Genomic DNA, 27,851 nt, shown 5'->3' on the forward strand with positions numbered 1-27,851 from the left:
GTGTACATTTTGTTCTTATTTTGTATATATAAATGTTGTATGTATCACAATAAATATTTTATTTTATATTAAACTTTTAAGTTACGTATATGTATGAATTGTGGGCTCTATTAACTGAAAAATGATATGAGTACGTTCACGTCTTATTAGTAGGATTCGGGGCGTTACATAATTGATATTGCCATACATATTTTATGATTATTAATTAAGTATTTAATACACACGCGCGCGCGATTAAGTAATCTACATATTATAAATATAAATAATAAGAATAAAATTAAGGTGAGAATACTTATAGAAGTATAAATTTATTTGAATACATGATTTATTATATAAAAATAATGTATCAATTATTAAAATAAATAATAGTTGACGGATATTCTTGAATTCTGAATAATACATAATGTACATAAGATTTTGGGAAAAAAAAAAAAAATTTTCGTCACAATCCCTAATTAAATAATCATATTATAATTTGTTACTATTATATACATTTTTTTATTTTTTAAAACTAATAGAAACTTTTTATTTTTCTAAATTATTTCACATCATATACTTACCCTTAAATTGATTATACTAAAATTGTTATAATATATTTTGCTTTATAAAATCATAGTATTTGTTTAGTAATATATTTAAATTGTAAAAATTTATCCAAATATTGATTAAATATTAAAGTCGAGTCAAAACGGTTACACCCAGCCAACTCACCGAGTGAAACGTGAAGGCGACTCGGCGAAGCTCTCCGAGGCCCACCCAAGTCGCCCACATTGTGAAGGTATCTCTATACGGCGACTGGATATAAAGAGGAACAACAGTATACAGACAGGGAGAGAGAAAGAAGAGAGAGGGGATCCGAGAAGCGCGAGAATTGCTAGTTGCCCCCAGAAAGCTCCAAACAAAAAGAAAATAATAATGATAACAGCACAAAGAAGAACAATGGCAGCAACGGAAACAGAAACAACAGCGACATTTCTTTCTCGCATGTAAATGATAATCAAACAACCAAATTCGTATTTTGGAAACCCTAATTTCAAATTTCTCAATTTCTCTCTCTCTCTCTCTCTCTCTCTCTTTTCTATTTGTCGATAATACACATGCACGCGCGTGTGTATATGAACATGTGGTCTCTCTTTGTAGATTCTGCGAGTGTGTGGAATGCAATAATTGATCAGCCTCTCTGACTCCGTTCTATTTCAAATTGGACTAGTTATACCTCGAGTTTTGTCTCTCTCGCGCTTTTGAATTTGAGGAGTTTTTGTTGGAAATGGAGGCATTGGCAGAGCTGTGCGACATTATAGCGCAAAACCCGAGTCAATTCTCGGAGAAGTTATCATGGATTTGCGGGAGGTGCCCGCAGCCCGAGCTGCTCAACGGTGAATTCCCCAGGGTGTCGCGGACGCAGCTCAATGCGGTCCTGGCAGTGTCGCGGATCATCTCACGGAGCCCCGACTCCGTCGACAATTGGGCCAAATCAGTGGTGATTGAGTTCCTCCGCGCCGTTCCGGCATCATTTCGTACCTCCTTCTGGCCTCAGTCGTTCTCCGTCGACTCCATTACCTCCTTCTTCACCGATTTCTTGATGTATGTGTCGAAATCTGCCGATCTGTCACCTGATTTCGCTGACGAGATCGCCGGGTTCATGGGTGAGGTGGTGCTTGCTGCGATTAACAATGGGAGCAATTGCGGGGATTTGACAATTTCTAGGGATTTTTTGTTGGCTTTATCACAGAATTTCCCGCCACTTTTGCCGTCCGATGCGGATAAACTGATAACGATTCTTCTTGACCAGTTCACAGCGATCCCTGTTGCGTCCTCGCCGAGGAAACAACCCCAACAACCGCAGATCTCGATAAGCTCCGAAACGTCGTCATCACAGAGTTCGCCTTGGAGCGTCAACCATTTCCCCCCGGGCAATGAAGGTTCGAGCCCGGGCAATGAGGCTGCGAGCCATTTGTCGAGCGCGTCGTCCAAGGGGTCCATGTCCATGGTATTGAATGGGGGCAGCATACTCGGGAAGAGTGGAATGGACCAATTGACTCCGGGACTCAGTGATGGAAGTGGAGCTTCTGGCGCACTGTTTAGGCAACAAGTTGCTTCATTTGAGGAAGAGAGTGTGGAGAGCTTAGAAAAGCAGGAGATCGCATTTAAGTTGATAGCCCACATTTTGGATAAAGTGCAGATTGACCCGAAGCTGTTGGAGCAGGTAAGGTTCACTGCGAAGAGGCAGCTCCAATCCATGTCTGCATTTCTGAAGGTAAGTTAAAGTTTGGAATGCATATGCATACTGTATTCAGTTGGGAGACAGAGAAATTAACTTAACATGATGATTTAAAAAAGTTACGGGCAAAAAAAGTTAATCCTGGTGATTTGTTTTTTCATTTGATGTTCTCACATATTATTATACATTAAAGATTGAACCTAGAAATAAACATGGGATTATTTGGGCACTGAGCAGATAAGGAAGCGGGATTGGAGTGAGCAAGGGCTGCTTCTGAAAGCCAGAGTTAATGCAAAACTATCAGTGTATCAGGCAGCATCTAGGATGAAAATTAAGAGTCTTGTGTCACTTGAAACGGATGGGAAAACCTCAAAGAGGTTGGTACTGGAGACTCTTGCTTTGTTGCTAGATGCTGCAGAAGCATGTCTATTATCTGTGTGGCGAAAGTTGAGGGTATGTGAAGAGCTGTTCAGTTCTCTACTTACTGGGATTGCTCAAATTGCAACCACTAGAGGAGGTCAGCCACTCCGTGTTTTGCTCATTCGTCTCAAACCCCTTGTGCTAACTGCATGTGCACAGGTACTTTCTCTGCTTTTCAGTTTGATTAGACTTAGCTGTGCAACTTAAACGGTTTTCCTTCATGTGGTTTTTATAAATGCACAATATGAATGTAACAGGCTGATACCTGGTCCAGCAGTCAGGGAGCTATGTTTGAAACTGTATTGAAGACAAGTTGTCAGATTATTGAATCTTGCTGGACAAAGGACCGTGCTCCCGTAGACACATTTATTATGGGGTTAGCTACGAGTATCCGGGAAAGAAATGATTATGAGGAGCAGGTTGGTCAAGTAACATTAGCTAGATACAGTTTATTTTTCCATTTTACTTTATGGACAATCCATAATTTAACTGTCCCAGTTATTTGCCAGTAACCTTTTATAGAATATAATCATTTTCTATTTCAAAAAAATAGAATATAATCATTTTCAGCGAATGCTTATAGATATATTGACTAATCTGTAAAATTTTGTATATGGGTGGTACCCCCGTGGTACTGTTGTGAATAATACTTTTTGTTCTTTTTATTTAAAAAAAAAAATATAAGCATTTTCAGTGAGTTTCCTGTTAATTGGATAATCTAGTTATTCTTTTTGTGCTCATGCAACCTTTTATTTCAGGTGGATAAAGAGAAGCAGGCTGCTCCTGCTGTGCAGCTTAACGTAATACGTCTGCTAGCTGACCTGAATGTTTCTGTGAAGAAGCCTGAAATGGTGGACATGATTTTGCCACTTTTTATTGAAAGCTTGGAAGAGGGTGACGCTTCGACTCCTAGTTTATTGCGACTCCGAGTATGGAACTTTGTCTTCATAGATGTATCTACTGATTTTGTAGTTACTCTGCTCTTTTTCTATTTACTGCCTTCTAACGAGCCATTTAAGTGCTATTCTTCCCTCAAGATTCTTTTGCTAACATTTCCCTTCAAGATTTGATGGCATGGTTTCTCAACCTTCTCTCCCCCTCAATTAACTGCAGCTTCTTGATGCTGTATCTCGCATGGCAAGTTTAGGGTTTGAAAAGTCATACCGTGAGACAGTTGTTTTGATGACGAGGAATTATTTGAGTAAGCTATCAACTGTTGGATCTGCTGAAAGCAAAACGTTGGCACCTGAAGCCACTACTGAGCGTGTTGAAGTATGAATGATTTGAATATTACTTGTGAACGATACTCTTTATCCTATCAAATGGATGCTCACTGGTTCAATCACATTCTAGACTCTTCCTGCAGGATTTCTTTTGATTGCTACGGGTCTTACGAGTACTAAGTTGCGTTCAGACTATCGTCATCGTTTACTATCTTTGTGCTCAGATGTAGGTCTTGCTGCTGAGTCCAAGAGTGGAAGGTAAATATTTTCTGCGCATTTTTCTGTTTCCTTGTCTTACAACTGTTTTAACCTTAAAAATTCATGGACTTGTTTTTAAAGCAGATTTCTTTTGAAGGAAAAAAAAATTGCAATATATCTAATTTCTTTATTTTAAATATTTTTACAACATTCTTCTTCTTCAGTGGTTTCTTTTTCTAAGATCTAACTGTCGCAGGAGTGGAGCTGATTTTTTGGGGCCTCTGCTTCCTGCTGTTGCTGAAATATGCTCTGATTTTGATCCTACAATAGATGTGGAGCCATCAATATTAAAGTTATTTCGCAACTTGTGGTTCTATGTTGCTCTTTTTGGCTTAGCACCTCCCATACAGAAAGGTCAACTGCAGGCAAAGCCACTTTCTACTACATTGAACAGTGTGGGCAGCATGAGTACCATTGCCCTTCAAGCAGTGGGTGGACCATATATGTGGAATCCACAATGGTCTGCTGCTGTTCAGCGCATTGCTCAAGGAACACCTCCCCTTGTAAGTTAATCCTTATGATTGATGACGTAATGCTCTTTTGATTGTTTTTTGTTTGTTTGTCTTGATATGTTACAAAAGCACCTCAATTAGAATTTTCTTTTTGAGGGTACCCCTTTTAAAATTTGCGTCTTGTTTAATTGTATGAATGGTCACACTGGTTTCCTGTGTAGAAACAGTCTGTTTGATATGAAGACCATTACCTTCTTATTTGGGATTTTTTTTTTTGATTTGCTTTACCTATTGTCTGAATGTGTTGTGATCTTTTTCGTAATATTCATTTCTCTGATTTTAGTGTTTTCTGCAGATTTCCTTAAACCATGTTTGTATGTGTAGGTTGTCAGCTCAGTCAAATGGCTTGAAGATGAGTTGGAACTTAATGCCCTCCACAACCCTGGCAGTCATCGTGGGAGTGGCAATGAGAAAGCAGCTGTGACCCAAAGAACTGCTCTCTCTGCTGCTTTAGGTGGGCGGGTTGATGTTTCCGCAATGAGCACGATTTCAGGTTAAATCAACTTTCTGTCTTCTGTGGAATCTGATGTATGTTGTTTATTTTAATATGTGCTTTCTAGTTGGCATTTGTTAGTCAAAATGATTAGTTGGCTTTTGTTTGATGAAAATATACCTTCTCAGTTGTGATTTTGCAACCTTTCATCTGCATGGTTGTCTCTTCTTTGTTTTATTAGGGGTGAAGGCGACCTATCTTCTTGCTGTCTCCTTTCTGGAAATTATACGATTCAGTAGCAATGGGGGGATCCTTAATGGTGGAACCAGTGTGACTGCTTCTAGAAGTGCCTTCAGTTGCGTCTTTGAATACCTGAAAACTCCAAATCTTATGCCAGCTGTGTTTCAGTGTTTGACAGCACTGGTGCACAGGGCATTTGAAACAGCAATGTTGTGGCTGGTATGTGTTCATGGTACAGAAAAATTTTGAAGAAATGTGGCTTTTCTCTCTGTAAATCTTTTCACATGATTCCTCATCTCTAATTGAACCTTCTTCTGGCTGACATCTTGCATTGAAGATGATGTTTATGAGCTGGTTGTTTTATTGATTAATTTCCTGAAAGTTGGGTGCCCAGAATCAAATCAATGCACCATGAAATGATAAATTAACATGCTCCTGCAGACGGCATAGTGTAACCTCTATTCATTTTTTGCCTTCAATTTCTGGAAGCATACTGTGTATGCTCGGTAATTCTCTTTCCTTTGTTTGTGGTCATATGTGAATCATGATCACACTCATGAATCATAATTGTGTCTAATAGAAAAGGAGTAAGCTCATAAATCATAAAATGTCTTGGTAAACAGTACAAATATGGTCTATGATGATTTTCTTATTCTCTTTCCTGCTTCTCTCATCTTGGTATATATATTTTTGCTATTTTCATCTGGTTCAGGAAGATCGAATATCTGAATCAGGCAAGGAAGCCGAGAACAGAGAATCAGCTCTTTTTGCACATGCTTGTTTTCTCATAAAAAGTATGTCACAGAGGGAGGAACATATTCGGGATATTGCTGTGAACCTGTTGACTCAGCTTAGAGACAGATTTCCTCAGGTAGAGTTGGCACATTCTTTTTTTAAATGGTGGTTTGTGGATACTCTTTGCAGTTTATGAATTTATTCCTTTTAAGCTTCTTAATAAGTTCAATACATTGTGAAAAAATTGATTTAACATGGATGCAGGTCTTGTGGAATTCAGGTTGTCTCGATTCCCTGCTTTTTTCAGTTCGCAACGAGACACCTTCCACTGTCATCAATGATCCTGCTTGTGCAGCCTCTATTCGTTCTTTGTATCAAAAAGTTGTTCGGGAATGGATCATCATATCGCTTTCATATGCTCCATGCACTAGCCAGGGTTTGCTTCAGGTTAATGATTATTCCTTCACTAGATGTCAATAGAAGTTGTATTCTTGTATCCCCACTCTATATGGAAACAGGTGGATAGTCTACATCAAACTTCATTTTTGGTGATATTGCTGCTTTAGGAAACTCAAATAGGACACTTAAGTGACTGCTAATACTAGTTGTGCTTATACAGTTATTTTTACCCTTGCAGTAGAAGCTTGATTTACTGCCCATTGCTATTCTCTGGAGCCTTGCTTGTATTCTCTTTCATGATGTATTTTTTCATTGCTTGCCATTAATTCTGTATTTATACTTCAGGATAAGCTTTGTAAAGCAAACACATGGCTGAAAGCACAGCATACAACGGATGTGGTCTCTCTTTTATCTGAGATAAGGATTGGCACTGGCAAAAATGATTGTTGGACAGGCATACGGACAGCAAATATTCCAGCTGTCATGGCTGCTGCAGCTGCAGCATCAGGAGCAAATTTGAAATTGTCGGAGGCGTTCAATTTGGAGGTGCTTAGTACTGGTATAGTCAGTGCAACAGTTAAGTGCAATTATGCTGGAGAGATTGCTGGCATGAGAAGGCTGTATAATAGTATTGGTGGACTCCAATCTAGCGCAACGCCTATGGGTTTTGGTGGTGGCCTTCAAAGGTTGATATCAGGGGCATTTTCGCCACAGCCACAAACTGAAGATGATTCATTTAATGAGATGTTGCTTTCAAAGTTTGTCCATCTTCTCCAACAATTTGTTAACAGTGCTGAGAAAGGTAGGGAAGTTGACAAGTCACTGTTTCGGGAAACTTGTTCTCAGGCAACTGCATTACTTCTTTCCAATCTGGTACATCTTTTCACCATCATATGCATATATTTTTGGTGCAGAAAACTCCATTTTCTCTTCAGTCTTTGATTTTTTTAAAAAATTTTCAGGGTTCTGAGTCAAAATCAAATGTTGAGGGTTTCTCACAACTCCTACGTCTTCTTTGCTGGTGTCCAGCTTATATTTCCACACCTGATGCAATGGAAACTGGTGTTTTCATTTGGACTTGGCTTCTTTCTGCTGCACCGCAACTGGGTTCCCTTGTACTTGCTGAGTTAGTTGATGCATGGTTGTGGACAATTGATACAAAACGAGGTCTTTTTGCATCTGATGTTAGATATTCTGGACCTGCTGCAAAGTTAAGGCCTCATTTGGCTCCTGGGGAACCAGAAGCCAAGCCTGAAATCAATCCTGTTGACCAAATAATTGCTCATAGATTATGGCTTGGATTTTTTATTGACCGATTTGAGGTCAGGATTTGTTCCATTGCATTCTTCCTCTCTCATATATCTTTATCTATTCGGCATTCTTATATTCTCTATTTGTGCTCAGAATAAAAGCCTTCTGAAAAAATTGCTTAGTCTCTATTAGATAATGAAAGAGTTCACATGTAAATCGGGTTGCACATTTTATATCCAATATTTTTGGCAGTATTTACATATTTGGTGTTATTTTGTTTTATGAAATTAGGCTTGCTTAGCAATTTTTCCCATCTTTGTCCACCCCTTTCTTTTTCTCCCCTTCTTTTTTCTCCCAACAGGTCAAAAAACAAATTGTCTTTGCCTGTGTAAGTTATGCAAATAAGATCTTGTTCTTCACTAAGATTTCTTGGAGCCTCTGATTCATGATGGTAAAGTATTGTGGAATGAGAGGAAAATATAAAAATAAACATGATTAACATTAATTTAGTTACATTTCCTAGCTACATTCTCTCCCCCTTTAACCTTATTGATTGCATATTATTGTTTCCTTGTGTTTATTTCAAATAAAAAATATTATTGTTTCCTTGTGAGTTTATTCACTCATCCGGAGTAAGATGAAATCCCAAAGTCAGTTGTCATGTTGTCAAGAATTTCTTGAGTTCTAACACCGTTTTGTAAACATTAGAAAAGAGTTAGAGAGGAAAGGAAAGGGAAAAAATGATTTTCAAAAGATAGGAAAGGAAAGGAAGCATATTTTCCTTGTTTGGATAGTTAAACATCCAAAAAGTAAAGAAAAGATTGTTATAGTATTTTGTTTGGTTTAGCTTTATCAGGGAAATAAAAGGATTAGTTGTAAGAATATGGTCAACATTACCTTCTAGTAATAGAATGACAAGTTAGGTAGCAAGGATAAAATTGAAAATTTATCTTTAAAATTTTTAACTCCTTTCTCTTTTCCTTCATTTTCTCCCGATTTGGAGGAACAGAAAAATTAGAACTTTTAAGGGAAAGGAATGGATGTTTACCATCTCATCCTTTTCTCTATTAATTACTATTTTTTATGCAAGGAAAGGTAGGTGTGCATTCTTTCATTTCTTTTCCTTTTTCTCCACTTTCCCCAATCCAAACATAGTGTGACGGGGTGGTTTCTATGCTCTCCGAGAATCATTATCGAAGTCTTGTCTTATATTTATAGTCTTTCGGTTCCCGATATCAGATCTGGGGCTTTTTTCTCGGCCTACTTAAGGATGGAGAGATTCCTTTACAATATTTTCGGTTTTTGATTAGTCAAGGATAATGTACTTTGTCCTAGATTTTTCTGCAGTGTGTTTTATCTTTCTTAACCTGATTACCAAAGAATGACCCCTTTTAATTTGTTTAAAACTTTATTGCTGAAGAGGCTGCCAAAATTGCATTCTTCTAATGAGTTATTGTTAAGGATTTGACTTAACTCTGTTATTGGCTAATACAGTGTAGAAAGTGTGTCTGCATTTAAAGTTAATGTTTCTGTTTCTGATCAATTGCTGTAATATGTGCTGCAGTTTGAATGCATATATCTACAGAATTATGAATCAACTGGATTTCGCGTGCTACATTTTATAACTTGATTTTTCCGGTTATGCAGGTGGTACGACACAATAGTGTTGAGCAACTCTTGCTCCTAGGTCGGATGTTACAAGGAACAACAAGGTTGCCTTGGAATTTTTCAAGTCATCCTGCAGCTACCGGAACCTTTTTCACTCTCATGCTTCTTGGCCTCAAGTTTTGTGCATGCCAGTCACAAGGCAATTTGCAGAACTTCAAAGCAGGACTTCAGCTCTTGGAAGATCGAGTTTATCGGTGAGCCAGTTGACTTTTTATTTTCTATTCTAATCACATGTTCAGTGCATGTTTTCTATGAAATTCATGTCTTAGTTTTCCAGACTTGGGATTCTTGCCCATCTGGCAGCTCTTTTGGCAAAACTTTTACACAGTATATTATCTCCTTCGGTACCACGGATTTTTCTAGCCCCTTTCCCTTAGTTTTAAACATTCAGTTTTTTCTGTTTATTTCTTCTTTAGAAAGTCGGTTCATGATATGGCTTCAAATTAGTACTTCTTCACTGTCCTGGTGAGGATATAGATTTTAATACTGGCAGGCTTACATCAGTCTGTTGGTCAGCAGTGTTCCTTACATTATGAAAGTTGAATTATAGAGTTAAATTTTCGCACATATCAGTTAGAAGGTTGTCTTTGATGTATTACAGGGCTTCTTTGGGCTGGTTTGCTCATGAACCTGAATGGTATGACACAAACAATATGAATTTTGCCCAGAGTGAGGCTCAATCAGTCTCTGCTTTTGTTCACTATCTTTCAAATGATCGGGTGGACTCTCTTCAGCCTGATTCCAAAGGACGGTCACGTGAGAATGGGAACTTGTTGACTGGTGCTGTAAGGGGATTATGCAAATTGAGTCATTTCACTTGATTCCTCAACTTCCGAAAGGGAGTATCTTCTTTTTGTTAGTTTTTTTTATTTATACTTTGACCTTAAGTGCATTTTATTTACAGAATGATCAATATCACCCTGTCTGGGGCCAGATGGATAGCTATTCTGTGGGAAAAGAAAAACGAAAACAACTACTTCTAATGCTATGCCAGTATGAGGCGGATAGGCTTGAAGTTTGGGCTCAACCAATAAACTCAAAGTAATTATTCACTTTGACTTTTTTCCTTCTATTGTGTGGAGCATTTGTATGGTATTAATCGTTAGCTGTTTTTATTCCCACGGATATTCAGGGAAGGTACCTCTTTTCGGCTAAAGATCGGCTCAGAGAAATGGATCGATTATGCTAGAACTGCCTTTTCCGTGGACCCTCGAATTGCATTATCCTTGGCTTCGAGGTTCCCAACTAATACTTCTTTGAAGGCTGAAGTAACTCATCTGGTTCATGTATGTTTCTCTTCTCAGAGAATTGTTTGGTTTATTGGAAGATAGTTATAATTGACATCATGGTTATAGCCTTGGAGAAAGAGATGTGGATACAGTTTAGTAGGAAAGCAACATATAACTTGCCTGTTTAATTTAACTCAATTTAATTCCTATCCTGTTCATTCTTAATTATTTGAATATTCTCAATACGTAAGAGTCATAATTTTTACGTTTGAATCAATTCCACTCTTAGCATGAATCTTTTATAGATAATTTCTAAGTCTTACTTGACTAACTAGGGAGTGAAGTGCCTCTCTAAGGAATTCAAGCTCAATTGCAATTGACGCAAATATGAAAATTATGATCTGATTCTACATATCAAGAACATTTTGGTAATTAAGTAATATCTAATTGAACCTTATTTCAAAAAAAAAAAAGTAATATCTAATTGAACCACATGGGTTGAAATAATTTGTTTACACATTTAAGAGTACATGTGGATGTCATATTTTCTGAGGAAGGAAATTCTCTTTACCTCCTTTTGTTTCTTCTGATAATATTTATGAGCTCAACTGGTTTGTTTCCTTTCAGTCGCACATACTGGACATTCGTACAATTCCAGAAGCATTGCCATATTTTGTCACCCCAAAGGCTGTTGAGGAAAATTCGGCACTTCTGCAACAGTTGCCACACTGGGCTGCTTGTTCAATTACACAAGCTCTTGAGTTTCTTACTCCGGCATATAAGGGCCATCCACGTGTCATGGCATATGTCCTAAGGGTTTTGGAATCCTATCCTCCTGAATGTGTGACCTTCTTCATGCCTCAGCTAGTGCAGGCTCTGAGATATGATGAAGCGGTTAGTTATTTAACGTAGATGTTGATATCTAGTTACATTTTCATATTTTCTCCACAATTATTTTGCTTCATTTTGGGGCCATGGCTTGAAACTTTTCATTGACTTCAAACAAAGATGTACATTAATTTGAAAAAGAAAAATCAATCAGTAGTATCACATGGTTATCATGTGCAGAGAGAACTGATGTGGAGGCATTGCCACTTATTGTATCTTTTTTGCTTTTCTCCCACCTAATTGGTATTAACTTTTTCAGTCCAGTGTGATCTGAAGTCAGTTTAGATAAGTCTTGTGAACTCCTGTTGGTTGGATGTTGGCTCATTAGGCTTAAGGTTGGATCATTCTGTGTTGAAAAACCTGTCTGAGTTGCTGGCGAGAATTTTTTCTAGTTTGTATATGATGTGTTACTCTTTCTAGGCTACATCTTAACTTGTCTTCATTTACAGCGGTTAGTAGAGGGATATTTGCTAAGAGCAACACAAAGAAGTGATGTATTTGCCCATATTCTAATATGGCATCTACAGGTCTGGTAAAATGTGTATTTACTTTACAAATTTATTTGATGTGCTTTCTTTGCATGGACAATTACCTCTTTTTGGGGATTTTACAAGTTCAGAATTTACTCATGGCAGGGTGAGTCTGTACCGGAAACAGCGAAAGATGCTGCAGCCGGAAAGGTCCGACCGCTTGTTTTTCTTTAAATTCAGAACTAATTATCCTGTGCATATCATGAAGCTTTAACTTTTAAGGCCAAAAAAGTTGCTCATTGCAGAAACCATTGTCATAGAGGTCCAGAGGCTTATCATGTTTGATGGCAATTTCTTTCCTTTTCTTATTATATACTGCATCATTTTGACAGTCCCGCTTAAGTGAACTAATTTCTTTAGAAGAAAAAAGTTGATATATTAAAGAGTACATAACGGGTGCAACCTGTACACACAATTATTTACAATTCTACCAAAATGGTTATAAGGTCCCTTATATTCTTGCTAGAATATAATGGTCGGCCCCCTAGTAAAAAAAGTTAGTTTGGGGAACAATAAATCTTTAGATAGATCAAAGTAAAGATTCTAGATCTTGAAAGCCTGACAGGTTGCTTGTTTTTTTTAATGCTTTTCCACACCCAAAGTTTCTTCCTGATAGTGCCTGCAACAATCTAACTCAACCCCAATAAACTATAAGACAATGACCATAGACGATATGCATACATACAGCAAAGGAGGATATAATTGCACCTCTCTGCTCTAGTAGCTGGTAGATAAATGATAATCGTTCCTTACTAAAGTATCTAGACTTTCTTTTCAAGACAAATTGTGCTTAGTTTATTCTGATTCTCCTTGAGACAGGGAAAACCTACTACTGATCCTAGGGAATAGGTAAGTTACCTTGGCTGTAAATGAACAACTTGCTACATCAACAGGTCATAGCCCCCACAATCATAGCAAAAACATAATTGAAATGTAACTGAATTGTATCCATAGGGGTAGCAGTAGGGAGAGACCTAGAAGTTACAAATCTCTAATGATGAACAATGTGAGCTGCTGATCCTAGCTCTTTGGAAACAGAGAAACCAACATGCATATACTCCTTGAAATGCTGAAAAAGATCAGCCCGAGCCACAAGAAAGGTTGTCTTGAATCTATGCAGCCAGGTGTCTCTTCTTCAATTGACCATCTTTCTTTCTCTGGTATACCATACCAGTATATTTGTCATAAATAACTGATCAAATTGAGGAAAGGTGTGACTGGTTGGACTGAGTTGCAAAAGGGTGATGAAATTTTTTTGCTGAAATATTCATAGTGATTCAGAGCCCCTTGATACTTCTTCATGAACCTGTTGGCCTAGAATTAACCATAGTTCTGTTCATTTGTTTGGTAGACCAAATGTTGGCAAGACCTATTAATTAGAAGATTCAGTAGCTTTATAAAAAAATTAAGTAAAGATTCTAAAAAATAAGAGGAAGTGCAGGCTTAGCTAGTGTGTGGAGGACAGTTCTTTGCCTCTCACGTTAGTAGAGAAATAGGATAATGTCAAGAATTAACGTGTAACAGTTCTTTGTCTCCATTTGGCAGAATAATAGCCATTTTCTAGGTTGTATCGTATACCAGCTGGCTGTACGTCAGGATTAGTTATGGTAGTGAGCCAACTAGAACTCCAGTACATATATTGTACTGTAACATCGGATTGAATCATCAAGGAAAAGTCTAAAAATTATTTGTTCTCTCTGCACGTTCACCTTCTTCTCCTACAATTCTCTCCTACTCCTGTCTCCTTCATTCTCTTCTGTGTCATTCTACATTTCTTAACTTCTGACAAAGCACCTAGGCCAGCTTTTGGCCAGCCCATGAGTTAGTGGTCTGGCAGATAATTGAGGAAGGACTAGAAGTGATGTTGCCTTGTCTCGCAGCTTTGTTTTCACTTTTCATGACTGTGAATAGCTACTTAATTATGTTCATCCCCTGCTTTTATGTTTTCGCCACCTTTTGTACCTTAGGAATTGTGAGAAATTCATCATTGTTCGCAAATCTTACATGTATAGTGGACACTTGAGCTTGGTGATGTGATCATAAGACCAGTTTTATATTAATTATGGCTACCTAAATATTATTTGTTGACATTTTTGTGCCTGCTACAATTTACATTGTTCTAAGAAATGAAGATTGTTAGACAAATATGATTGAGTTTGTAGTGCACTGTAGAATCTTTTTATTAGACTTTTAAATTTATTACTCTATGAATATGCTCAGTAAATGTCATCCATTGATCTCATTTCAGAATGCGTCATTTCAAGCATTGTTGCCACTTGTTCGGGAACATATTATTGAAGGTTTCACTCCGAAGGCCCTTGACTTGTTTAAAAGGGAATTTGATTTCTTTGACAAAGTTACATCAATATCTGGTGTACTTTTTCCACTTCCCAAGGAAGAACGCCGAGCTGGTATCCGGAGGTATAGTTCTAATTTTTACTGGTTGAGCTTGTTTTTTAGTAGTTCTCTACCTTGCTGGGTAGTTATCTAACAGTTGCTAAAAAAGGGAGCTGGAGAAAATTGAACTGGAGGGAGAGGACCTTTACTTACCTACTGCTCCTAACAAGCTTGTAAGAGGCATTCAGGTGGATAGTGGAATACCCTTACAATCTGCCGCCAAAGTTCCTATCATGATCACATTTAATGTGGTTGATAGGGATGGGGACAACAATGATGTAAAGCCCCAAGCTTGCATTTTTAAGGTATGTTTAAGTACTTGGTACTATATGCTAGTGCTGGCGCTGGTTGACCTGAAAACTGGCTACTTTATAAGATTTCTTGTTTGTGCAATATCTACAAACTGATATGAGTAAACTTTCAAATGACTGTCTACTCTGCCCTTTTCCATTTTGTAAAAGTGGTCTTTGTGCTAATTTGGTTTTTGCTCGGGACAAATCTTGGACCAACACTTCTTGCTCCCCACATGGTTCCTTCCACTAAGACGATGCAGGGGGGCCTTCTTCTGGACTAGCATTACATGTTTTCTCACCAGCTGGGGCACTAGGGCCATGTGAGAGCAAGCACTGTTGGTTTGAAGCGCTGATTCTTGTCTATTTGTCTATTAAAAATATAGCAGACAACAATGAAGCCTTTCAAGTCTAGTCACAAGTTTGGTATTGCAAAAACATTCATGAACAGTGACAAAAAAATTATCCGATACTGATTTTATGGTTTTATTTTAAAAGTTTTTGTATTTTATTGCTATAGTTTCCTCGGCATTCCCGATTCCCGACAAAAAGAGCTATACATTTCAGATTTTCAATTTAAGCTTTGTCAACATGCTTAGCATATACCAATTCTCTTCATTCAGGTAGGAGATGATTGTCGCCAAGATGTTCTTGCTCTTCAAGTGATATCACTTCTTAGGGATATATTTGAAGCGGTGGGAATCAATCTCTATTTATTTCCTTACGGTGTTCTCCCAACAGGTCCTGAGAGAGGTATAATTGAGGTAAGTCTGTTTCTCCTATTCATATAATCGGACGGTGCTTACATCTGCACAAAAAGGACACCATGCATGCATGGTCCTGATACTCGTGGTGTTAAACATTGACTATGGGTAAATTTTTCAGAATACCATTTTATACACTGGACTTTGTTGCCTGTTGATTTCACAAGCATGTTTCGGATTTCACTTTTTCCTTTTTATAATTCTTTGAGATCATTTTTGTCTTGATATATTATTTCTTTGGAGGGGATTCTTAAGTACATGAACTGAGAAGAATTTTGGAGCCTCTCATAGTTGTCCATTTGACAAATTCCTTATCAATTGGGCCAACTGGCCCTGTAATGAACTGGATGACTTCAAACTTTCCTATTAAAATCATTCGGGAACGAGCCTATTTTGCATCAATATCTTAAGTGAAGTGGATAGTGGCTTCTCCAGAAAAATGAAATTGATGGAAAGAAAAACCAAGTGACATATGATCCCTTCTGACAAGAAGCATTTTTTGTTGCAGGTTGTGCCTAATACAAGGAGCAGAAGTCAGATGGGTGAAACGACCGATGGTGGTCTATATGAGATTTTTCAACAGGACTACGGGCCTGTTGGTTCTCCTAGTTTTGAAGCTGCACGTGAGAACTTTATTGTTAGTAGTGCCGGTTATGCTGTTGCTAGTCTTTTGCTTCAACCAAAGGATAGACACAATGGGAATCTACTCTTTGACAAGTATGATCAATCTCTCTTCTCTAATTCTAAAAGAAATCTGGATCATAGCTTGTCTGGAAGAGTCCACTTGGTTTCAATTGATTTCCCTGAAAACTTCTTATTATTCTCTAATTCTAAATGTTACGACTGTATCACGTGTGGTGCAGTGTTGGGAGGCTTGTTCATATTGACTTCGGCTTTATCCTGGAAACATCACCTGGTGGAAATATGCGGTTCGAGAGTGCACATTTTAAGTTGAGCCATGAGATGACACAGTTGCTAGACCCGTCGGGGGTTATGAAAAGTGATACATGGTATCAGTTTGTGAGGTAATAGAGAGTCCCCATCTCTCGTCTCTTCACCCTTTTCAAATTAACAGGTGGCAATTTTTTCCCCTGGATCTAATTTGAGTACACTTACAGCTTGTGTGTGAAGGGATATCTGGCTGCCCGCCGTTACATGGATGGGATCATCAATACAGTGTTGCTGATGCTGGACAGTGGATTACCTTGTTTCAGCAGAGGCGACCCTATTGGGAATCTCCGCAAGAGATTTCATCCTGAGATGAGCGAACGCGAGGCTGCCAATTTCATGATCCACGTGTGCACAGATGCTTACAACAAATGGACGACGGCTGGTTACGACCTGATACAGTATCTGCAGCAAGGCATTGAGAAGTAAAGAGACTTTGGCTTCTACCATCCCCAAATGTACATGATTGCAAGTAATTTTTATAAATTATTAGTCATATAATTGCCATTTTTCTGAGGAATCTCCACTTTGTTGTGCTTTGGAGAGAGTATAATAGAAATGAGGAAGGAAACAGAAAACAAACGGAAAAAAAAGAATTGTTTGTAACTTAGTGGTTAGATTCTTCTTTAGGTTTGTAAAAAAGAATTCAATCTGTTTTGCGTATTTGTCAATGAAATCCGGAGATGTATCCGGAGGTTTGATGACAAGTTTTTGCGCAGATGTTTAACCATTGGAGAGACCAGGCTTTCCATTGACTGGACGGTTGGAACGATTCTAGTAGTTAAATTATGGTTGGAGCATCGACTTAGGGTTTCTATTTTTTTGTCGGGAGAGGTAATAATTACTCTAACGATATTAAAATGACACTATTCTTCACATCACTACGCGAAATTGCTGAATTACTATAAAATGATAAAAATGTCATTACGGATTATTTCATAGATTTTATTCTAAACAAGATTCAAGTCTTGGGAAGAATTAGTGTTGAAAAGGGGTGACCGAACTAGATGGCAACGAATATATTTTAGGATATCAAGAGTTAGATCTTTGATCTTTGTTGTCGGATTTCGTAGGCACAAGAAAACTAAATAATGCTTTTTCGCTTCGCTTAATGACTGCCCCTATCTATCTCTTTGATTTAATATTAGTTACAAGTGTCAAGTTGCCTACCAAAACAAAAAGTTTGATTGAAGTATAGTAGAGATTTGGGTTGTCATACGGCTGGCCGTCCCGCCCCCTCATTATGAAAAGGCACAAATGACTAACGCAACTGGAGCTTCAAGTTAAACCAAATTAAGGAAATATACAGAGGAGGGGCGAGTCAGGTCCCCCTTCCTCAAGGACTTTTAACCAATTCAAACTGCAAAAAGAACCAAAAGCACACTTTACTCGTTTCTTTTGTACTCGGGAGATTAATGTAAAACAGCCACACATCCTTCCCTCCCACCACCAATCTTTGCATGATTAGACTTCTCTTTTACTTTTTAGCCCGACTAAAAAGTCTTCTTCTCTGTCTTATAATTCATCGTCATTACCAGTCTCAAACTCCTCATACGTATCATCTCTAAGAAAATCAAACAAGGGGGGAACGTATTTGAATGGCGGACCAAAAAGATTACAAGAGCATTTGATAAAAATAACCGTACGAGGAGTTTCCCATTTCTTCCTTGCTTAATTCATCACCATCGAACAAATTTTTTTTTTGCTCTCTTCCGTATACACAAAAATAATGTACTTATGGCTAGTGAAAATGAAAAAGCATATATTTACTACAATACCCCTCTACATCTACCTGACTAAGTGTTCCCCATCTGTATCTCACCGCCGTTTCTTGTAGTAGCATCGCCGCCGTCGGCAGATGGTCTCCTCTTGTCCTTGGATTCTCTCCAGTTAAATTTACTAAAAAGCCCCTCCATCTCCTCGAGGGTTTTACCCTGCGTTTCCGGCAGGAAAGTGAAAAAGAACAACCACGACGCTGATGCAATTCCGGCGAAAAGAAAGAAGGCACCTCCGACGGTAATCGCATTCGACAACGAAAGAAAAGTCGTCGATATGACCCCACTCGTCAGTCTGTTGACCGCCACTCCCATACTTGCCCCCTGCGCGCGTAGCCTCAACGGGAAGATCTCGGAGCTGTAGACCCACGCGATGGGCCCCATCCCGATTGAGAACGTCGCTACGAACGACAGCACCGTAGCGATGCTCAGTCCGCTAGCCCATGTCAGCTTCTTCCCGGGGTGGTTGTGGTCGATAATTGTCAGACTCGTCGCCAGCGTCAACAATGACGCAACCATTCCTCCCACGCTGCTTAGGAGCAACGGTCGCCGTCCGATCCTGTCCAGCAAAAACGTCGCAACCAGGATGAACACTGTCTTCGCGAATCCGACGGCTACCGTGGCGAGTAGCTTGTGGTCGGACGACGTGATTCCGGCTTTCTCGAAGATTCTTGGCGAGTATAGAACGACGGCATCGATTCCCGAAGCTTGTTGGAAGAAATGGATGCCAATGGCGGCGATCAGGACGCGGCGAACGGAGGGCGTGGGATGAAACAGCAGCTCTTTCCATACACCCTCACCGCGGGATTGTTTCTGCACCTGCACGACGTCGTCTTGGCAGTCCTCTGGGATTCCCGCTGCCTCTTTAATGTCGATAAGTCTCAGCTGGGCCTCTTCATTGCTGTCTGAGGTTTTGTTGAGCACGCGTCTGGCGTCTCCCAGTCGACCCTGCATCACCAGCCACCGCGGCGACTCCGGCATCGCTAATACCACTACGCCAAGAATCACTGACGGTACGGCTCCCATACCCAGCATGAACCGCCAGCCCAGTTGCAGGGGTAACTTGGAGAATGCGTAGTTCGATACGTATCCCAACAATACTCCACCATTGATAAACACCTGCAACACAGTTTGTTGGAGAGTTGATTCAAAATTATGAAAATTATAACGATTATATAAAATTAAAGTAAAATAACGGTAAAGTAAATAGTAATAAATAGACGGTTAAATAGGCAGTTCCATCTATATTTAAGCGGTCGATTGTAATGTATCTGCAATTTTTTTTTTTATTGAATATAAGGCTTTTATATTTTTCTTTCTCCAACGCAGTTCACGTTAAGAATATAGTTTCATATGTAGTATGTTAGTGGAGATAGCAATCTTAATTACCTCGGGGAAGGAAGTGAGAAAGCCGCGTGAGGAAGAGGGAGAGACCTCAGCAGTGTAGACGGGGGCAACCATGAGTGCGTAACCGACCCCGATACCAGCGACAAAACGACCGAACATGAGGAAGGCATAGTTAGTGGCGAAACCCATAAGAATTGCTCCGGCGAAGAAAATGGCACATGCCATTATGATGGTGTAGCGACGACCAATCCAGTCGGAGGTTCTGCCGGCAGCGCATGAACCCACCAAGGAGTAGATGTTGATGGTTCCAGCCAAGAGCTCGATTTGCAGGTCGTTGATTTTAAGGTAATCTTTTATGTACAAAGCTGCTCCACTCATCACTCCGATATCTACAACCACATAAAACAACCATTACCACACACACACACACACTTTAGTATCACCATGAAACCCAATCATCAACTCACCATAGCCAAGAAGGACAGAAGTCATGGAAGCCAGAACAGCACAAGCCAAAGCAAATTTGTTTCTCTTTGTTTTCTTAGGAGGATCAAAATTCTCAATGGTTTTGGCAACTGCATGTGAAGGGTCCCCAGAAACGGAGTCGTTTTGAGGTTCCATGCCTGTCATCTCTTTCGAGCCTTATCTGTGATAGACGGAGAGAGGTAGGCAGAGGAGGTAGAAGTAGAAGTTCTGAAGTTTTTGGCCATGAAGAGCATGAATTAAATAGACCCAGGTAAGTTGCACCGAGGGACAAAAATGTACAAACAATGTGTTTTTTTTCAAACAGCTTAACGTAATTTCTCTTCCTAAAATCCTAATAATCAACCAACTAATTCATAATACTTCAAATACTTAAAATCAAAAAGTAAAAATTTAAGATAAATGATTCTTTAAATACAAAGCGCAAAGAGAGCAATGCTCTTTATGAAATGAGTAGAAAGAACCATGCTTTTTATGAAATGAGTACGGTAATTATAGCTATCATGGAAGGTTGGATAATTTTAGAGGTTGGAATTAACTAGTCGTTGTTCAAAATTTTGCTTTGGATATATATCCGTGTGTGTGTATATATATATATATTAGTTTTCCTACATGGATTTTTTTCAATTAATGTCACCTTTGTTATAAACTTAAAAGAACATGGTAATAATATAATAGAAAAATACGAAAGAAAAAAGAAAAAAATATAAGAAATTAGATAAGAAGTTCTTCTTCGAACTCTCTATATTAAAAATCTTTATACCACCTCTTGTAACAAAACAAGGTTTTTTCTTTTATGCCCTAACATTCTAAATTATCTTACATAACAATATGTTGCAACTATGAAAAGAGAAGGTGATTGATGGATAACACCTATATTCCATTAGATGAATAAGATACTTGAAGCGCCGTGTCAGAGAGACAATAGGGTACCTGCATAAAAGAAAGGAAAGAAAAATAGAAACCCTAAGGTCTCTGGTTAATGACAAAGAAAAAGGAAAGATAAGATTAGAGTCTTTGATAAGAAGATAGGGTATTCATACCTGGTCGTACATGGGCGTACGTACCCCTGCATAGCACGAAATCACTCTCTTAACTCAAATGAAAATGTGGATTTTAATGTTTGTGGATCTTTTTTTTTTTTGTTTCAGGCTCAAACCTCATAACCCACAACATGCAAATATCGGACAATGGGTCTATTCTTGACGGGTTAAATGAGCTCATGGCCTGATAATATCCCCTCTCAAGATAAAGAATATATATTTTTTGCTCTTATTTTGATCTTATGTTACTTGAGTAGCCAATTAGATAAGGTCTTGGTGAAGACGTCTACTAGTTGTTGATTGTTGTTGACGTGCTTTGTTATTATACTTTCATTGTGAATCTTTTCTTTAATCAGATGATAGTCTAGTTTGATATGCTTTGTGCACTCGTGATAAACAGGATTGAGAGTTATGTGAAGGGCTGCCTTGTTATCACAATAAAGGGTTCTTGCTTTCGGATGTTCGACTTAATTGCTCTGTAAGAGATATCTAATCCAAGTCAATTTGTAACGTACATTCGTCATTACTCTATATTCTACTTGCAAGAAGATTTGGAGACAATTTATTACTTTTTTTATTTTCAAGATATTAAGAAAGTCCCTGCAAGTACACAATATCCTCTGATGGATCTTTTTATATCATGACATCATGTTCAATCGTTGTCACTATAAGAATTCAATTTTCAAATTGGAAGAGCTAAGGTAAACTAAATTTTGGTCCAAAATTCCCTTTATGTACTTTTGTAATTTCTAGGCAGCATTCAGGTGATCATTTTAAAACTTTTTTATAAATTGGCTAGTACTCATAACTGAGTAGGATAAATTTGGTCTATTGAGTATTAAGTACATTAGCTTGCCAATCATCCTTTTATGCATTATTGGATTCTCAATCAGTTCTCCAACATTTTTAGATAATTTACTATTTTACTCTAAGGGTTATGTAGAATTCTCCCTCCAAGAGCATATGCATTTTTCAACAAATTCAATGCATATTTTCTTTGACAAATATGTATTCCATTTTTAATGTAGGAACCTTAATTCTAAAGAAGTGTTTTAAATTTTCTATATCTTTGATTTTAAATTTTTTATCTAATTTAATTTTTAATTGATATATTATCTTAATATTATCACTAACAACTATTATACCATCTATATATATAAGTAGAGCTACAAATTCTTACCACATTTCTTCATGAAGGGATTCTTCATGAAGGGATTATAGTCTCTCTTAGACTGATCATACTTTGCTTGATGATAAAATTTGAAAATCTAGTATATACCACTCTCTGGATGCTTGTTTGAGTTTATAAAGACTCTTGTTTAGTCTGAACACTTTCCTTCATTTTTTTTGGAATGTCCGAAAGGCAACTATATGTACACCTCTTCATCGAAATCAACGTGCAAGAATCCATTATCAACATCAAATTGTTTGAGATGCCAACCTTTCACTACTGCTAGGACAAGTGTTGTCCTAACAGTGGTTATTTTAACAATTGTTGAGAAAGTGTTATGGTAGTTTAGATCTTCCCTTTGGGTGCATCTTTTTATTAATAATCTTACCTTATATCTTTTAATGAGCTCATCTATTTTAAACTAATTTTGTAGGCCCATTGATATCCATTAGCCCTTTTCCTTGTAGAAAGATTCACAATCTTCAATATTTTATTATCTTCTAGTGCTTTGAGTTCATATTCTTTTGTCCTCCTCAATTATCAATCTTGTTGGCTTCTGCAAACGAGTTACCTTGGGTTGGCCGTTTTTGCCCGAATTCGGTCAAACTTGCATTGGTCCCTGTGATAAAACAACCCTAGGGCCCTCGGTGGGCCAAAAAATCACGAAAAAACTGAGATTTACTGGCGGCAGTGCTCTCGGGTGCGGCGGCTCCTCCAGCGTGAGTCGCGTTTTGATGTTTGGCTCCGATCAACATGTAGAGAAACGAACGGTGATCACAGTGGTATAAAATATGCAATGAACGTGGCTGCTGACGTGACAAAACTTTTCTAAATTGTATTTTGACCTCCGGTTTTCGATTTTCTTTTCAAAAACACCCCCATAATCTAAATATTCACCCATTTTTCTCAAAATCAATTTCAATTAAATCCAAATAATATTTTTACCCAATTTTATCATTATTATTATTTTTATTTTTATTAAATTAAATTAAAATTTTATAATTTAAATATATAAAAAATTAAACTAAAAATTCAAATACAAAAAAAAAAATATTTGGGTGTTACAAGTAACTATTTAATTAAAAAATTAATATATTCTTTTTTCGATAAGAAATAATATATTCGAGTGAAAGATACTCCGTGTATCTTCGTACAAAAATTATTTTTTATGATATTATGACTAATGCATATGTATCACTTGTTGAGATGCATGTATTGATTTTTACTCTACTACTTAATTTTTGTTTTTAATTCTTATCCACAAAATTCGAACATAATTGATTCAACATTACATTGGGTGGGTTATTATTATGAAAGGAAATAAAAAATACTACGTTCCGTTATTATTATTAAAAAGACTTTACACTGGCTGCATATTTTTTTCGATAATATACGGTGTATAGTTTGGTAACATTTGGTAAAAGAAAAATGAAAACATAAAACAGAAAAAAATGAGAATTAAACAGTAAAAAGTTATAATTAAATAGTAAAAAAATTTGTTACTTTAAAATAGTGGAAGTTAATAGTTTTCACCCAAAAAAACCCAATATTTTTCATAAAATTATTATTAAAAAAAATAATATTCTCGCTAAATTAAATTCATCAAATATTTTCTAATCCTATTTAATTATAAATTTTAAATATTTTCTTTTGTTTTGTAAATATATTTTTAATTTCAAAAAAAAAAAAAAATCAAACGAAATTAAAGAAGATCCATTTAATTACCTAAATACCACTGCACATCTATGTTTACTTGTCAAATTGCCACCGTGGAGAATAAGAAATGGGTTGGGGCAGCGATCAGTTGGTGGTGGTCGCAGACTAGTAGCGGTGGAGTTGTTCCTTTTATGTGACGCGTGTAGAGTTTGGACGATCTATTGTTGACCAAAGCGTCAAATGCGTCATCAGCACCGTTCATCATTGAATCTCTTTCGGTTGTACGTATATTTTTTAATAAATCGAGAAAGAGGAGATAAGATGAATGTGCCACCTTACGTATACGTATCATTTATATTTTAACGAAGAAAACTCGAAATGGGAGGTGACGCAAACTAACAAGGACACGAGTAATTGTATATTTACAGGTGAATCAGTGTCTGGTTATCTTTGAAATGATGGGATGGAGTGTCTTCAGCCTGATTCCAATGGAGAATGGTGTAAGGGCCATTCTTACTCCTCAACCAACTCACCTTCTTCGTGCCACTGCTGCTGCAGGCTCTAAGATGTCACGAACCCCGGTTACTTATTCTTCTCCTGCTACCTTCTGCACCATTTTTACGATTCGACCTGCTTATAGCCGCCAACCCATGAGTTAGTGATGCTGCATTGTCTCACAGTTTTCGTTTCTATGTTTTTCATAATCATTCAAACATGGGTATGCAGTGATGCTGACAATTAATTATCAAAAGCCTTACATCTAAGCTATATGTTTTGGGAAATAACTAGTTTCTGACTCAATTCATCACTCAAAATAATTTTTTCCATTCTCATTAATTGGCTTCTCTTCCATTTACATATATATATATATATATGTATACACATATATGTTTTTTATGGCTTGTAGACTGGTAGCTAGTAAAAATCAAAAGCATATAGTTACTACAATACCCTTCTACATCAATCTAATTAAGCGGGGCCTTGTTCGTCTCCACCTGGATCTGACCGCGGTTACTTGTCGTCGCATCACCGCCGTTACTTGTAGTAGCATCACCGCCGCTGGGCTCGTCTCCAGCAGGTGGTGGTCTCCTCTTGTTCTTAGATTCTCTCCAGTTAAATTTACTAAAAATCCCTCCATCTCCTCGAGGGTTTTACCCTGTGTTTCCGGTAGGAAAATAAAAAAGAACAACCACGCCACGGAGGCGATTCCCGCGAAAAGGAAGAAGGCACCTCCGGTCGTGATCCCATTTGACAACGAAAGAAAAGTCGTCGCTATTACCCCACTCGTCACCCTGTTCGCCACCACCCCCATACTCGCACCCTGCGCGCGTAGTCTCAACGGGAAAATCTCAGAGGTGTACACCCACGTGATGGGCCCCATCCCGATTGAGAACGTCGCTACGAACGACAGCACCATAGCGACGCTCAGTCCGATCGCCCACGTCAGCTTCTTCCCTGGGTTGTGGTCGATTATTGTCAGGCTCGTCGCCAGCGTCAACAATGACACAACCATTCCTCCCACACTGCTTAGGAGCAACGGTCGCCGACCGATCTTGTCCAGCAAAAACGTCGCAACCAGGATGAACACTGTCTTCGTGAATCCGACGGCTACCGTGGCGAGTAGCTTGTGGTCGGACGACGTGATTCCGGCTTTCTCGAAGATTCTTGGCGAGTATAGAACGACGGCGTCGATTCCGGAAGCTTGTTGGAAGAAGTGGATGCCAATGGCGGCGATCAGAACGCGGCGAACGGACGGCGTGGGATGAAACAGCAGCTCTTTCCATACGCCCTCACCGTGAGATTGCTTCTGCACCTCCACGACGTCGTCTTGGCAGTCCTCTGGGATTCCCGCTGCCTCTTTAATTTCGATGAGTCTCAGCTGGGCTTCTTCCGTGCTGTCTGAGGTTTTGTCGAGCACGCGCTTGGCGTCTCCTAGTCGACCCTGCATCACCAGCCACCGCGGCGATTCCGGCATTGCCAACACCACTATGCCAAGAATCACTGACGGTACGGCTCCAATACCCAGCATGAACCGCCAACCCAGTTGCAGGGGCAACTTGGAGAATGCGTAGTTCGATACGTATCCCAACAATATTCCGCCATTGATAAACACCTACAACAAAGTCCACGTTAAGAATATAGTTTTAAAACGAAGTATGTTAGTGGAGATCGAAATCTTAATTACCTCGGGGAAGGAGGTGAGAAAGCCGCGTGAGGAAGCGGGAGAGACCTCGGCAGTGTAGACGGGGGCAACCATGAGTGCGTACCCGACCCCAACGCCAGCGACAAAACGACCGAACATGAGGAAGGCATAGTTAGTGGCGAAACCCATAAGAATTGCTCCGACGAAGAAAATGGCACATGCGATTACGATGGTGTAACGACGACCGATCCAGTCTGAGGTTCTGCCGGCAGCGCATGACCCAACCAAGGAGTAGATGTTGATGGTTCCAGCCAAAAACTCGATCTGCAGGTCGTTGATTTTAAGGTCATCTTTTATGTACAAAGCTGCTCCACTCATCACTCCGATATCTGCAACCACAGACAACAACCATTACTATACGTATATACATACACTTGAGTAGTATGACAATGAAAACCAATCATGAACTCACCATAACCAAGAAGGACGGAAGTCATGGAAGCCAGAACTGCACAAGCGAAAGCAAACTTATTTCTGTTTGTTTTCTTAGGAGGATCGAAATCCTCAATGGTTTTGGCAACTGCATGCGAAGGGTCCCCAGAAATGGAGTCGTTTTGGGGTTTCATGCCTGTCATCTCCTTCGATCTCTATCTGCTACAGACGGAGAGAGGTAGGTAGAGGAGGTAGAAGCAGAAGTTCTGAAGTTTTTGGCCGTGAAGAGCAGGAATTAAATAAAGCCTTAAGTTGCACCGAGGGACAAAAATGTCCAGAAAATATATTTTTTACAACTTCGCGTAATTTCCATTTCTAAAATCCTAATAATCAACAAAATAAATCATAGTACTTAAAATTAAAAAGTAAAAACTAAAGATAAATAATACTCTAAATACAAGATAATTATAAATATAAAAATTATAATTTATTTTATTTATAACAATTTAAGTTGTTAATTTAAGATTAAGTGAAATCAATAAAAATTTAGTTTTTTTCATCCTGAAAAAATTCTAACAAGTAATATTAGAGTCTTTATTGGTCAAGAATTTGTGAAAAAATAATATAGAGAGAAAAGCAATGAGGAAAATAAGAAAAAAAAATTATAGAGGGAGTCCTCATTGCTAAGATATCAAAAAAATCTTCATCAACATAAAAAAAAAAAAAATTCATCGCCGTGAAATATGCAAGAAAAACAATCATAATGAAAAAATGTTATTGACATAAAAATAAATCACAATATTTTTATTATAAACAATTTGGGTAAATACAAAAAAATTTGCAAGTTAGAGAACGAGTAAACAAATATTATTAAAGAAAAAAACTTTTCTTTAAAATTTGGAGAGATGTGCTCTAAATAGTTTTGGCGAGAAATACATCAAATAATTGAAAATTAATGAGAACTGCATCAATAATTGAAGGTTTGTGACAAATGCATTAACAATTAAAGAGAAATACTTCAAAATATGAAGATCAAATAAGAAACATTTGAGAGAAGTATTTCAACAAAATAAATTTGATAATTATAATTTCTACATTTTGGAAGAGTGTTGAAGATAAATGTAAAAATTATAATTTATTTTATTTATTAATTTAAATTCAAATAGAATTTATCTTTAATTAGATTTAGAAAATATTTATTTTTAAAAAAATCATGTTATTAATGAGAGTTTATCTTTTAACAGATTTGATTTATATTTATCTCTTATATAATGGTAAATTATTTTAAAAAATTTAAATTTAATATAAACTTAATTAAATGTATTTTAAATTATTAATTTAGGAGAAAGTGAAGTTAATCAAAATTGAAATTTTCTTCATCTTAGAAAAATTCCA

General features: G+C 37.9%; 2 protein-coding genes and 1 pseudogene across 4 annotated transcripts; 1 reads left to right on the top strand and 2 right to left on the bottom strand.

The window, feature by feature from the left end:
• The first annotated feature begins 819 nt into the window (after positions 1-819).
• On the top strand, positions 820-17,113 carry LOC110813711 (Phosphatidylinositol 3- and 4-kinase family protein). Of its 2 annotated transcripts, XM_088206349.1 has the most exons (27): positions 821-986; positions 1,141-2,257; positions 2,459-2,800; positions 2,899-3,060; positions 3,400-3,570; positions 3,755-3,913; positions 3,995-4,122; positions 4,319-4,625; positions 4,959-5,127; positions 5,309-5,526; positions 6,020-6,178; positions 6,307-6,489; positions 6,787-7,314; positions 7,404-7,763; positions 9,340-9,554; positions 9,962-10,145; positions 10,265-10,401; positions 10,493-10,646; positions 11,217-11,483; positions 11,927-12,004; positions 12,113-12,157; positions 14,256-14,428; positions 14,514-14,709; positions 15,318-15,458; positions 15,967-16,175; positions 16,322-16,483; positions 16,577-17,113. In XM_088206349.1, exons 2-27 carry the CDS (start codon positions 1,268-1,270, stop codon positions 16,833-16,835), a joined length of 6,096 nt encoding a protein of 2,031 aa, XP_088062475.1. In that variant the 5' UTR covers positions 821-986; positions 1,141-1,267; the 3' UTR covers positions 16,836-17,113. The 2 variants fall into 2 exon arrangements, with proteins under 2 accessions (XP_088062476.1, XP_088062475.1); XM_088206350.1 differs by having other exon boundaries at positions 820-2,257; positions 6,787-7,243; positions 7,471-7,763.
• Positions 17,114-17,969: 856 nt separating this feature from the next.
• LOC110813662 (polyol transporter 5-like) lies at positions 17,970-20,350 on the bottom strand. The gene is made up of 3 exons (XM_022040888.2): positions 19,996-20,350; positions 19,571-19,917; positions 17,970-19,300 (listed from the first exon to the last, which is right to left on the bottom strand). Exons 1-3 carry the CDS (start codon positions 20,156-20,158, stop codon positions 18,203-18,205), a joined length of 1,608 nt encoding a protein of 535 aa, XP_021896580.1. The 5' UTR covers positions 20,159-20,350; the 3' UTR covers positions 17,970-18,202.
• Positions 20,351-24,686: 4,336 nt separating this feature from the next.
• Positions 24,687-26,731, bottom strand: LOC110813757 (polyol transporter 5-like; annotated as a pseudogene). The gene is made up of 3 exons (XR_015821821.1): positions 26,497-26,731; positions 26,067-26,413; positions 24,687-25,994 (listed from the first exon to the last, which is right to left on the bottom strand). The product of XR_015821821.1 is annotated as a polyol transporter 5-like (transcript).
• Positions 26,732-27,851: the final 1,120 nt, after the last annotated feature.

The sequence above is a fragment of the Carica papaya genome, chromosome 6 (assembly GCF_054855325.1).
Source record: "Carica papaya isolate Zhongbai chromosome 6, ASM5485532v1, whole genome shotgun sequence".
Lineage (NCBI taxonomy): Eukaryota > Viridiplantae > Streptophyta > Magnoliopsida > Brassicales > Caricaceae > Carica > Carica papaya.

Coding starts and splice junctions, on each gene's coding strand:
- LOC110813711 (XM_088206349.1), top strand. CDS start 1,268: ATGGAGGCATTGGCAGAGCTGTGCGACATTATAGCGCAAAACCCGAGT. Junction 2,258..2,458: donor CCATGTCTGCATTTCTGAAG/GTAAGTTAAAGT, acceptor GGCACTGAGCAG/ATAAGGAAGCGGGATTGGAG. Junction 11,484..11,926: donor CTCTGAGATATGATGAAGCG/GTTAGTTATTTA, acceptor CTTCATTTACAG/CGGTTAGTAGAGGGATATTT.
- LOC110813662 (XM_022040888.2), bottom strand. CDS start 20,158: ATGACAGGCATGGAACCTCAAAACGACTCCGTTTCTGGGGACCCTTCA. Junction 19,918..19,995: donor TTCTGTCCTTCTTGGCTATG/GTGAGTTGATGA, acceptor ATGTGGTTGTAG/ATATCGGAGTGATGAGTGGA. Junction 19,301..19,570: donor TTCTCACTTCCTTCCCCGAG/GTAATTAAGATT, acceptor ACTGTGTTGCAG/GTGTTTATCAATGGTGGAGT.